Genomic DNA, 13448 nt, shown 5'->3' with positions numbered 1-13448 from the left:
ATAAATAAGTATATACACTCCAAGCTTATTGTCTAGTGTACATGAAATAATGAAATAATATTTTTAAAGTACTTAATACAGTACCTGGAACACAGTAGATAAATTATAATAACAATAATAATAATTAGTATTTATATGGAGCTTACTATGTACTAGACATTGTGCTACATAAATGTTAGCTATTTTAATGTATGTAGAATGAAAGTGAGAAATCTATGATACCACCAAAATTGCAAACATGGGATACTAGATGTATAGTGTTGTGCTTAACAGAAATAAGAGAAATTCTAAAGAGGAATAAGTTAGGGAAAGGAAGACAGAGAAAAGGGGTGAATTCTGTTTTGAACACTTTGAATTTGAGATGTCTATGGGACATCCAATTTGAAATGTCTAGTAGGCAATTGGTAACATAGGTCTGAAAAAGAGTGAAGAGGCTGGGTATGGATATACAGATCTGTGACTCATCTGCAAAGAAATGAAAAACTAAATTAGAAACTTGCTAGAGCTGACAGCAGTAAATAAAATCTAACTTAATTTTCATTACTAATTCAAGTCCTTAAACTGGCTCAAATCTAGGGCTTAGAGAAGTTCTGGGAAACAAAGGATACCCTCAAAACACAAATATAGGCCAGGAACAAACCATCAAGTTCTCAAGTAAGAATAGATTTTACTTTTTTCCCTTTGGGCTAGAGTTAAGCAAGAATAGCAGAAACAGTAGTTGGAACTGCTGCTCTCTGATCATACAGTGGTATTTACTATCACTCAAATATATGAAAAATAAAACTGTCAAGTAAAGCTGACCTTAGTTTGCAAAATGGAATTTCTATTATTCATAGCCTTAAAATGAAATGCTTCATCTTCACCATTAAGCATCCACATCTATTTATAGAACTTTACTAGAAAAGTATAAAGCAAATTAAATAACCACTGCCCTCTGTAAGTTACCTTTAGCTTGGATATGTGTGTGTGTGTGTGTGTGTGTGTACATATGTATTGATGTGCATGTAAACAGATATATAATCAATTAATTGCCTTATTAATATCATCTCTACTTATTACTTTATAATAAATCAGATAATAATTTCAATAAAATAATACATTTATTATAAAATAATAAACCAGTGGCAAAAACCATCAGGTTGACTCTAAAGGACAAAATACTGGAATTGTCATTATTCTGAATGTTAATTATTACTTCAATTCTGCTATCGTAATGATATCAATGGACAAATTATTACCTATTCCTCTGTGCAGTAATGTACAAGATACAATATCAAGAAGATACAATGTAACTTTAAAGGCTTCCCCTTAGAGGCACTTACCCAGTCATTAGATAGGAAGGGGATAGGGAAAGACTTCCTGCAAAACAATTTGAGCTGAATATTAAAGGACAAAAGGGACTCCAAGAGATAGAGGTGAAGTGGGAAAGTATTCCAGGCATGGGAAACAGCCGATGCAAAGGCAAGGAGACCAAAAACAGAATTTAGAATGTAATATATGAAGAATAGCCAAGAGATTAGCATGATTGGACCACAAAGTATGTGAAAGGAAGTACTGTATAAGAAAACTAGAAAGCTCTTAAGGGGAGAGGATCTAAAGAGCTATTTGATCCCTAAAGGCAAGAGGAGTTTATTGACTAGTGAGATAATCAGACATGCAGTCTAATAAAAATCATTACTGAAGAGATGTGTGGTTTTCAGAGAATGGATTGCATTGAGGAGAGATATGAGTCAGGGATATCACCAAACAGAAGTCTATTCCAATAGTTCAGGTGAGTGGTAACGAAAACCTCAACCAGAATAGTAGTTGTGTGAATGGAGAAAAAGGAAAATAGAATATGAAACCTTAAAAAGGGAGAAAAGATAAAATTTGGAAACTAATTAGATAAATGACTTGATAAAATGCTGGGTTTAGAATGAGAAAGACCTAAGTTCGAATCTGGCCTCAGACACTTACTAGCCATATGATTTCAAGCAAGACGCTTATCTGTTTGCTTCGTTTCCATATCTGAAAATAGGAATAGCACTTACCTCCTAGGTTGTTGTGAAGACCAAAGAAGATAATTGTGAAGAACTTAACATAGTACCTGACACACTATATGCATTATATAATATTAGCTATTATTATTAGAATGAAATGTAGAGGATAAAATAAGGTTGTGAACCTAAGAAAACGGAAAGATTCCATTTCTAATAGAAATCAGGAACCTCAAAAAAGAGTCATGTTTGGAGGAAAAGATAAGTTCTATTTTGGACATGTCGTACTTCATATGAAGAAACACTCAGTTAAAAATGTCCAGTACCTAGTTTATGACATAACTAGAGCTCAGACTAAGAACAGATAAATAAATATTATAACTATCCTTATAGTGATGACAAATAAACCTATGGATACTGAAGTCACCAAGTGAGACAACATAGAAAGGAGAAGAACATCCAGGACAGCCTTGGGGTACACTTACAGAGAGGAGGCATGTTATAGAAGAAAATCCATCAAAGAGAATTCAGCAATGATAATTAAGAACACACCATTAAAATGTAACAATTAAGAGATTGGTTAGTAATTTTGAAAAAAAAAAAAAAGCTGTTTCAGTTAATTGATTCTGGAAGTCAAAATTCATAAGGTTAAAAAAAGATGAGAAATGGGGGCAGCTAGGTGGCGCAGTGGATAGAGCACCAGCCCTGAAGTTAGAAGGACCTGAGTTCAAATCTAGCCTTAGACCCATTAATACTTCCTAGCTGTGTGACCCTGGGCAAGATACTTAACCCCAAATTGCCTCAGCAAAAAAAAAAAAAAAAAAAAAAAAAAAAAAAAAAAAAAAAAAAAAGTTGAGAACTGAGGAAGTATTGGGGGAGGGGGGTGCAGGAGAGGGGGATGCAGGCGGGGGGGGGGGGGGAGGGGGGTGCTGCTGCAGATTTTCCCAAGGAATTTGGCTAAGAAGAGGATAGACACAAAATGATAACTGAGAGCAGGGATAGCGGCATTACATACATTTAAAATGTCTTGGAAACAAGATGTCTCTATTTTAGTAGATAGTTTGAAAAATGACATGGTCCAACACAGCCAAAACATAGTCAGTTTCAATAGCATGCCTCTGATCTAGCTGTTAAGAAGCTACAAGCTTCATCAAGTATTTTATATTATTGTCTTATTACATTATTCACAGGAAAAAAATCTTTTCTAGAATGTTTAAATATTGGTTCATTAAGTATATCAAACAATTAAGAACTTTCCCTTATTTTCACTACAGCTCAATTAATGGATTCTATAAAATAAAAGACTTTTTGAAACCACTGACAATAAGAGCAGGTTTGTTTAAATATAATAAATATAAATAACAATTAATAATAAATATAAACATAAATAACTGAGGTCATATTACTGGTACGTTCACAGTAGACCTTTCTCTAGAATGCTACAATCACCTCAAAGATAAAACCTAGGAAAGACAAGATCTTCCCATAATATGCCATCAACTTGGGAATAGTAAGCAGGGACAAATAAAGCTATTTAGCTTCAAGTTATATTGGCCCCCCTCTTCTCCAAATAGAATGTCCCAAAGTCTTAGTACAGTTGTCAGTTTTAATAGCCTAAATAGCCAATGGCAGTTTCAGACAAGGAAGAATTTTTTTCCCCACTTTTGAAGCAGATCAATTCTGTCTTCCATTTTTATTGTGTTATCATATGCAACAATATTAAGTAGTATATCTATACAATAGGGAAGACTGAAAAAACAAAAGCATGTTTCAATATTTTGATGACCTGTGCTCATACTGGCATGGACATTCCCTTGGGATCATGAGCCATTCAGGTCTCCTCATTTTCTGTTTGTGATGCACGTGTCCCATAAATTATTCTACAGAAGATCAATTCAACATATTAGGAATCATCTTTTATGTTTTTTGACATTATATGGATAGCACTGGAATATTACATGGATTGTTTATCTATTATGTCTCACTCTCACTACAGGACCAGCCCATCTCCTTTACCTTGTCATATATTTCTTCAATATTTTTTATGTTATTTTTTGAGCATAATTCTTCATTGGTGGTATACTGCAGCTTGCTTATTTCTGTGATGAATTTGTCCACTGCCCTTTGAATGCACTGTAATTTTAAAGCAGTGAGGTGGTGCTGTAGATATATAATGATGGACATGGAGTCAAGAAGACCAAAACCTGTCTCAGACACTTTCAAGTTGTATAATACTGAGCAAATCACTCAACTCCCTGTAAATTGAAGGAATTGCATTTGATGGCTGTTTTCAATTCTGAAATCTATAATCTTTTGATTCTCCAAAGATCATAATATTCTATAATTCCCAACCATATAACATCATTGGAAGAATATTAATGTTAAAAAGATGAGATTCTATGTCACAGAAAAGCTTGGAGTCATTACAAGCACTACAATTTTTTAAATGAAATCTAGCCTACTCTCTTCTACTCAAGTCACGATACAATGTTCATCTGCAATCTGTCCAAGATACATATAATAATGGATAATAATAAAAATGACTTTTATTAAGAATTATTCCTGAGTATCTAATTTAATCTTGTGATAACAACAACAATATAACAAGATATTACAACAAGATAACAACAAAAACCAGGACCAGGAGATAAAAAGAAAACAAGAGATGCAATCTATCTCTGGTAGGAATATGATTTTGTTCTATAGCTTCCTCATTAATAAACTTCTGAAGACAGTATGGTGCAGTCTGGGTTCTTGGCTGGTTCTGCAACTAACCTCCAAGACAAGTCACTTAATGTCTTTGCTTCTCAGTTTACTCATTTGTAAAATGTCATCTCTGGATTAGGTAAATGTTAATATCCTTGCCACTTCTAAACATTTTCCTATGTTTGGAAAACTCTACTGTCTTTGACTCTTTCTATGTAGATTTTCTTCCTTTATTAAACTCAATATCAAGATAACTAATATAAAAGTGAAACATATTTGACAAAGTCATTAGTAATGCAATGGATTTCAAGTAATTTGTTAAAAGTCAATATAATTCAAATTAACGTTTATCAAATGCCTATTACATACAAAACTATATATTAATACTTTGCATTTATACAGACAGCCTATATATAGTTATGTATAAATTTATTATTATATAGTGACAGACTTGCATATAGCTCTATAGAGCATCTCTATAGATGCTATATGCAAATCTATCATATGTTTATATGTATATTGTATATATACAGCTATATAAAGCATTATGTATAATTTTTATTCTATTTGCCTATTATTTAGATAACATGTCATATATGTATAATAAAAATACATTATAATATTATATATATATATATATGTATATATATATATATATAACACATTCCTTTAAGTTTTGCAAAGCACTGCACACGTTACCATAATGCAATTAAGGGGCTGAATATAAAAGCAAAACAAAAGTGATTAATATAAAAAGCTGCAACTTGATTACAAGTGATATGCAATTTATAAATGAATGCCCTAAACATTAAGGATTTTCTAACCTTAAGCACTATTTGGAAAAGCAAAATAAAACATGTTTTCAATGCCTCCTTAAACTGAACTTCTGTAATACTAATTGGTTTGAAAACATTGCTTCCCCAAGCATCTCTGGAATGTAACTTTCCTTAAATCATTTATCTTACATTTGCGAGTTTGTTTTTTGCTTTTTAAAGTCAGAATCTATTAGAAGAGCTTTTGCAATAAAAAACTTGAGACTGAATCCATTTCACATATATGGCAATGAACGAGAGAAGGCTTAACTTGTCCCTCTCCCTTCCTCCTCCCTCCCAGGCTGCCCTCTGCATTAGGGACCATAGAAAGATCGAGCCCCGGGAACAAGGCAGCCTGAGCGAGCCAAGGGAAGGAAATGACACAGGCGGGGCGGGCGGGGAGAGGCACAAACCAAGGAAAAGACACCGCAGCAGCTGGGCCTGCAATGGGGCCAGGCCGAACCCGCCCCCCCTCCCGAGCTTCTGGGTTCCCCCCTCCGCCCAGCACGCTCCGGAGGTGTCCCGAGCCCCAGCTCCTATCATCTACCCCCAATTACGGGCGCCCCTTTCCTGAGACCTTCCCGCCGAACGGCCCCGGAAGGAGCTGCCGCGGGGGGCGCCAAGGAGGCTTCTCCACGGGGCCGGGGCCGGGGCCGGGGCCGGGGCCTCCTCTCCCGGGACTGGCGGGCGGAGCTGGGGGCCCCCGCCCCGGGAGGCTGTAGCGGGCGGGGCGCGGGTCCCCGAACCCGGCCCCCCGGGATCCAGCCCCGGGCGCGCGGCTAGGCGGGGCGGGGCGCAGCCGACACTTACCCATAGTGGCGGAGGAGGCGGCCGCCGCCGCGGGGTCAATTCCTCGACTCCGGGATGTCACCTCCGCAGCCGGGACTGCATGCCGAAGGCTGCGGGCCTGGTTCCGGGCAGGGGGTGCGGGCGGCGCTCAAGGCCCCCGCCACATCCCCCGGCTCCGGCTCCGGCTCCGGCTCCGGCTCCGGCCGGGCACTGGGGCATGGGCGGGTCAACCTGCTACATCCCAGACCAGATCCAGTCCAGCCCGGCCCGTCTCCTCAGCTAGTCAGTTCCTCGGGTCTCTCCTCCGTCTCTCCGTCCGGTTGCAGTTCTCCACCTCAGGAACGCTCCGAAAAAACAAACCGCTGGTCGCGCAGCTCGCCCCTTGTCTGTCAATCATAAACTGGTCAGCCAACCCTAGACTTTCGCTTGGTCATCGGACCCACCCCCATCCCTCCAAACCCAATCGAGAAGCGAAAGTCCTCCCCCTCCCTTCTCTTCCCTTCCCTACCCAGTGCCCATATTCTCTACAGCGAGCTAATCTTCAACCCTACACTACGAGCTCAATCCCGCCTACTCTCATTTACCAATCATGGAAGAGGAAACTACTGGATGAACCCACCTCCCGCCTGCCAGTCTTCCGGCACAGCACCAGTATTCCTCCGCGAGGAGCCAATCTCAGCGAAGGGTCTGACGTCCGCCCCATCTCTCTACCTATCCGTGGAATGGGAGCCTGTTCCAATCATTGACCCGGTCCCTGAGGCTCCGCCCACATTCCCGCAGTCCGTCACTTCGGGGAGGTCTGACTGGCATTGGCCGGTGCCAGTGTTCCCTGACTTTTCTGTTTGGGGTTTAGTCTCGGCGCGTCTTAGGGAAAAGTAGTTGCCAGGGGCCGCCTTTTCACTCCAGTTTCCCGGGTCTTCTAACGCTTTCGTCGGAGGTTCCAGGGCGGCACCCTGCCCCTCCTTTCCCTTCTCCAGGTCCCGAAGCTCACTCGGGCTGCGTAACGGACGGGGGCGGGTCCTGCTTCCCCAGTCGCTCTCTCCTTCGATGCCACTTCTGCAAGCGGACCTGCTCGCTCTCCTAACCTCCGCTGGAGCCTGGCCAGCTACCCTGGTTCCCTGACCTCCAAAGTCGGATCTGTTGGGGTTCACTCGGTTTTCCTGAGGCGTATACTCCTCCCGATGCCCAGTCCCTAACTTCCTACCTTTCATCATCACACCTCTCTAGTGCCAGGACCCGAGGGCACAGCTAGTTAAAAAGACCCTTGAAATCTGAGGGCTTTATCTGACACGGTCCGTCTGCTACCCGTTTCTGTCCCAACATCTGAAGGTAGAATAATCGCTGGTGAACATCATTTCCTATTTTTAAAAAAGTTCTTAATTTTTTCCCCATCACCATAGTTTTCCCCTGTATTTCTCCTTCTCCCCCTCCCAGAGAGTCTTAAAGTAGCAAATATTTTTAAAGACAAAGAGAGAAAAATCAGCATAACTAAGAACTGCATCAAAAAAGTGTCACTATACACAACTCTTGTGAGCGTCTTCTATTATCTCTTCTTTCCGAGCCCGACTTTAAGAACACAATTTTCATTATTGCACTCTCAGCTGAAGAACCTGCAGTTCTTATGTTGTGTTCATTCCAACCAAGTCTCAAACAGCAGCAAGAGAGCAGAAAGCCCTTGTGACTCAATTCCCTCTTCTTCACACTGGGGGAAAAAAAAGGCAAAAATAACTTGCCTAAAGTCACAAAAATAGTACTTTTGTTATTACTAGTTATTATTACAACTGGGATCTGAATGTAAGTCCTGACTCCCAATATATCATTATTCCTTGTTGCCTTTAAAATTTTAACTCTGAAAAAAAAACTTTTTTAATTAAAAAAAAGAATTTTTGACTTTTTATAACCGTCTCTCACCTGTTGATTCTTCCCTTCAAAACAGTAACAGATCATGTTATTTCCTCCTTCATATATATATACATTTTCATTGTTTATCTTCCCAGGTTAAAACACACACAGTGTGCCCATATATCCTTTCAATGGCCATTTCTGAGAAGGAGAAAAACTGGGGAAAACTATGATGAAAAAAAAAAAAAGATTAAATTTTTTTTTGGCGGGGAAAGGGGGAAGAGTTCTCATCAATTATTTTGCCTCCAGGTGTTGGGCAAGATCTGGACCTTCATTGAACTGCATATATAATGAGATGATTTATTTATATGAATAGTACCAAAAATAAATTGAAAAGTGACTATATATTGTATATCATGAAAGGCTCTATATTCATTTGTGGCAGTCTTATCTCATTGTTTCTATTTGACTTCTATTATTTTTGCCTTCCACCCACATTTCCATTTCCTAGCCCTTATTCCCTTAACCTAATCATAATATAGAATTTAAGTATTCACTTTGCATTTGAGTTTTATGCTCCTTGATCTCAATATAACGATAAGTGAAATATTTATATTTCTATTTTTTAAAAATACCTTGAATTGTAACACAGTGATCCAAGACAATTCCAATAGACTTGGGATGGAAAATGCCAACTTCATCCAGAGAACTATGGCGACTGAATGTGGAGGAAAAATACAGGGGAAAACTATGGTGATGGGGAAAAAATTAAGAACTTTTTAAAAAATAGGAAATATAGTATTTTCTTCACTTTTTTTTGGTTGTTTGCTTTTTCCTTCTTGTGTTTTCCCTTTTAGTCTGATTTTTTTCACACTATATGACAAATATGGAAATAAGTTTAAAAGTATTGTACATGTATGACCTATATCAGTTTGCTTGCTGGTTTGGGGAAGGGAGAGATAAATGAAGATAAATGGGGAAAAAAAATTTAGAACACAAAATCTTGCAAAAATCAATGTTGAAAACTTTACACATGTATTTTGAAAAATAAAATGCTATTGAGAAAAAAATACCTCGAATTAAGTTTTTTATTTATGTGGCCTTATTTAGCTGGTGAATTTCCTTACAATAATGAACATGGAGCTTTGTTCAAATTATTCACTTTCCTTGAAGAGATTTCCCCTTCTTTCTCTACTTTTTGTTGTAGTCATTTTTTTCAATCTTCACTTGCTTTCCATGACCCAATTTAGGATTTTCTTGGCAAAGACACTTGAGTGATTTACTATTTCATTCTCTCCCCTCATTTTACAGATGAGGAACTGAGGCAAACTGGGTCAAGTGACTATAGCCCTGTCATAAAAGTAGCAATTGTCTTTGGCCAGATTTGAACTCATGAAGATAAATCTTCCTGATTCCTTGCCCAGCATTCTATCCATTTTAACATCTAGTTTTCTACATAGTTCAAATCATATACTTCTTTTCAGGTCCAGAAAAAAACTTCACCTCAAAGTGATAGAGCATAATAATTTCTAGCATAAAGCTAGAAAGGAATTTAAGAGATTTTTTAATCCAACCTTTTCCACAAAGCTTTCCATGATTTTCCCAGACCACAGAGAGCCTCACCTTCAAGAATTCTGATTAAACTTTTAATCTGTACCTCACAATCTAGCACTTTGTGACACGTTACCTATTTGTGTTTAATACCTGTTTTAACATTAAAATGTGCCCAATAACTGGTTCTTCCACATACTTCTCTAACTTCATCATCTCTTTACTCCTCAATATGTCTTCAATAGTCTTCCTTAAGTGTTTCCTACATAAATCCAACTCTAATATAAAGTGAAATCTTATATAAAATCTTATTGCTCCCATCACCAGCTATGAAATTCTCCCAACTTCACTTCAAAACTTCAGCCATGGCTTACCTACAGAAAGCTTGACTCATTACCTATTATTGGGAATATTGTTTTACTCTATGTATGCTCAGCAATTATCTAATGTAAATGTCATTTTATATTGTTCATAGAATCCATATAAATGAGAGCTATTGCATCAAAGGATGCTTTGTAATTCTCAGAAAAACTATTCAAATGTATATATTGTCTTATAGGTTACAAAGTGCTTTCCTTGCAACAACCAAATAAGTTAGGTTAATTTAAATACTAATCTTCATTTTAGTAGAACCATACATAGAATTCAAATGGAAAAAGACCTTCCTGACCATTTAATTCAATTTTCCAGTTCCCATCTACTCCCAAGGCCTTATTACAACATAACTAAAAACTGATTAACAAACCTTTGTTTGAAAATGTGCAATAGAGAGGAACCTACTACATGTCAGGTAGCCCATTCCACTTTGGGACAACTTCAATTGCTAGGATCAGACCTCTTTGAAATTTCCACCCATTCTGTGGACAAGAGAACAAATCAAATCCTTATTCCACATACTTATTCTTTCAGTTCTTAAGAAACAGTTATCCAATCCTCTCTCTCTCAATCTTCTCTAGACTAAAGTGAATACCTCCTAATGCAGATCCTTTCATTTGTTAGATACCTAAGTCTAGAAGTTTTCCCTTTCATCAAGCCTAGATTTTTTTCAATTGATGATATTGATATGGTATGGAGCAATGCCCTTCATCAGCTTGGTTGGCTGTCTCTGGTTGCTTTCCAGCTATTCAATATCCTTTTCAAATTATAGTACCCAAAATGAATGCATTACTCCAGATGTGTTCTGACCAAGGAAAAGTACAGAGAGACCATTACTTCCTCCTTCTTGGAAGACAATGAAACCCAGGATTGACATTTTTGACTACCATATCAAATTGTTAACTTCATGTTGGTCTTATAGTTTTAGGACTCCCAGATCTTTTTCAAATTAACTACACTTCCATCTTTTTTGAACCAAGTGGAATTCCCTATTGAATCTAATCTTATTAGACTTAGTATAATGTACTAGGCTATCAAGTTCTTTTTTTGATCCTGCTATCCAATGTTAGCTCTGCCCCAAAGCTTTGAGTCATCTGTAAATTTAATAAGAATTTTAGCTAGGCCTTTATACAAGTCCTTGATAAAAATCTTTAGTAGCACATATTCAGGCAGACTGTGCCCCAAAGTCACACAGTTTGTAGGGATTTTAGGATCAGCATTGGAAACCAGGTCTTCCTGATTCAAAATCCAGGGCTCCAATGTAAACTGACCTGAGCTGCCTCCAAAAATAATAGATGACATAAAAATTAATGAAGATTTTCAGATGAGTTTATATATGTTCTCTTATTTCCTCTTCATAACAATCTTGTGATGTTCCTAGTATAATTATCTCCCCTCTTCCCTAATTCTATAGTTAGGTACACTTATGATTAGTTTTCACTTTTCATTTAATTGCCTGAATTTGTTTCATGTCTAAGTTTTTCTTCAAACTGAATGTTAACTTCCTTGAGAACTGAAATTATATATCTGTATCTCATTTAAAAAAAAAGCATCTGAAATTATGAGGCTTACAACCTAATTAAGCTAAAATACATTAAAAATTCAAGTGATTGAGCCCTCACATATGAATATAATCACTTTAAGATGAATTTTTTTTTTCCTATACCTGGAAAGAAGATTTGGACTAGTGAAAAAAGAAGGGGAAATCACTTCAAAGAAAATAAATAACTTGAACAAAGGCACATGTTCAGTAAAGTAAGGAAATTCACCAGCTAAATATATAAGAAGGGCCTAGCCAGTGGAAGATTTCGAATAGGACTTTGAAAGCCAGATTAAATAGTTTGGATTTGACTTTAAAAATAGCTTTTTTTTTTTTTTTTTGATAGTATCCCATCCCATCCATAAAAAGTAAAAAAACTTAACTGAAGTTTAATTCAAAGCATTAAAAAATATATTTCACATATCATTAAGATCCAGGAACAAATGTATATTTGTAAATATAAATATATGTAAACACGTGAATATAAAAAATGAATAAATTTAAATTCTATATTTTGATTAGTTAAGGGAACAGAGGCTAGCAAAGGGAAAATGGAAAGGTGGATGAAAGGCAAGAATAAAAAAGACAATTGAAAACACTGATTTAGGCTGGCACAAAGAAAAGCAGAGACTTTCATGATATACAGCAGACATTTTCGGTTTATTTTTGGTACTATCACCATATAATCCTGGGGAAGTTATTTTATCACTATCTGTCTCAGTTTCCTCATCTGTAAAAAGTGGATAATAGCGCCTACCTCTCAGAATCACTGTGAGGTAAAAAATGAGATAATGTTTGCAAGTGTTTCTATTGGGCTTATATCCCAAAGAAATACTAAAGAAGGGAAAGGGACCTGTATGTGCCAAAATGTTTGTGGCAGTCCTGTTTGTAGTGGCTAGAAACTGGAAAATGAATGGATGCCCATCAATTGGAGAATGGCTGGGTAAATTGTGGTATATAAATGTTATGGAATATTATTGCTCTGTAAGAAATGACCAGCAGGATGAATACAGAGAGAACTGGCGAGACTTACATGAACTGATGCTAAGTGAAATGAGCAGAACCAGGAGATCATTATACACTTCAACAACGATATTGTATGAGGATGTATTCTGATGGAAGTGGATTTCTTTGACAAAGACTCCGTTTCAATTGATAAATGATGGACAGAAGCAGCTACACCCAAAGAAAGAACACTCGGAAATGAATGTGAACTATTTGCATTTTTGTTTTTCTTTCAGAGTTGTTTTTACCTTTTGCATCCAATTCTCCCTGTGCAACAAGAGAACTGCTCGGTTCTGCAAACATATATTGTATCTAGGATATACTGCAACATATCTAACATATATAGGACTGCTTGCCATCTAGGGGAGGGGGTGGAGGGAGGGGAAAAATCAGAACAGAAGCGAGTGCAAGGGATAATGTTGTAAAAAAATTACCCTGGCATGGATTCTGTCAATATAAAGTTATTATAAAATAAAACAAAATATTTTAAAAAAAAAAGAGATAATGTTTGCAAAACAATTTGTAAAGTTCTATATAAACGGTAGCAGGTGTGACAAATATATACAAGGCACTAAACCAAGAATGTTAGCACTAGAAAGAACCTTAGAAGTCATTCAATCTAAACCCCTTCATTTCATGAATGAGAAATCTTTGATCTAAGAAGGTTAGCACCCTTGACCAAATCTGACCCAGTGGCAGAGCTGAAATTAGAATCCAGTTGTTCTGCACTGAGATCCAGCTTTATTCTAAAATTCCAGCTATAGCTTCATTAGTTAGGAAGTAATGAGGTCATTTTTAGATCATGGAGATAAAGAACAGAGCTTTGACCTTTCCCAGAGGAAGAAGAGTTGA

At 37.3% G+C, this 13448-nt stretch overlaps 1 protein-coding gene across 2 annotated transcripts in view; it reads right to left on the bottom strand.

Annotated features, from left to right (window-relative positions):
* Window positions 1–6596, bottom strand: part of MAP3K3 (mitogen-activated protein kinase kinase kinase 3) — a 90872-nt gene extending 84276 nt beyond the window's left edge. For both annotated transcript variants that reach the window (XM_051994961.1, XM_051994962.1), the window contains exon 1: window positions 6305–6596. In XM_051994961.1, the coding sequence (XP_051850921.1) occupies window positions 6305–6308 (4 nt within the window). In that variant the 5' untranslated portion in view covers window positions 6309–6596. The remainder of the gene's footprint in view (window positions 1–6304) is intronic.
* Between the last annotated feature and the right edge of the window lie 6852 nt (window positions 6597–13448).

This window comes from Antechinus flavipes, chromosome 4, assembly GCF_016432865.1.
Source record: "Antechinus flavipes isolate AdamAnt ecotype Samford, QLD, Australia chromosome 4, AdamAnt_v2, whole genome shotgun sequence".
Classification (NCBI taxonomy): Eukaryota; Metazoa; Chordata; class Mammalia; order Dasyuromorphia; family Dasyuridae; genus Antechinus; species Antechinus flavipes.
This window is presented reverse-complemented; position numbering and strand designations above follow the sequence as displayed.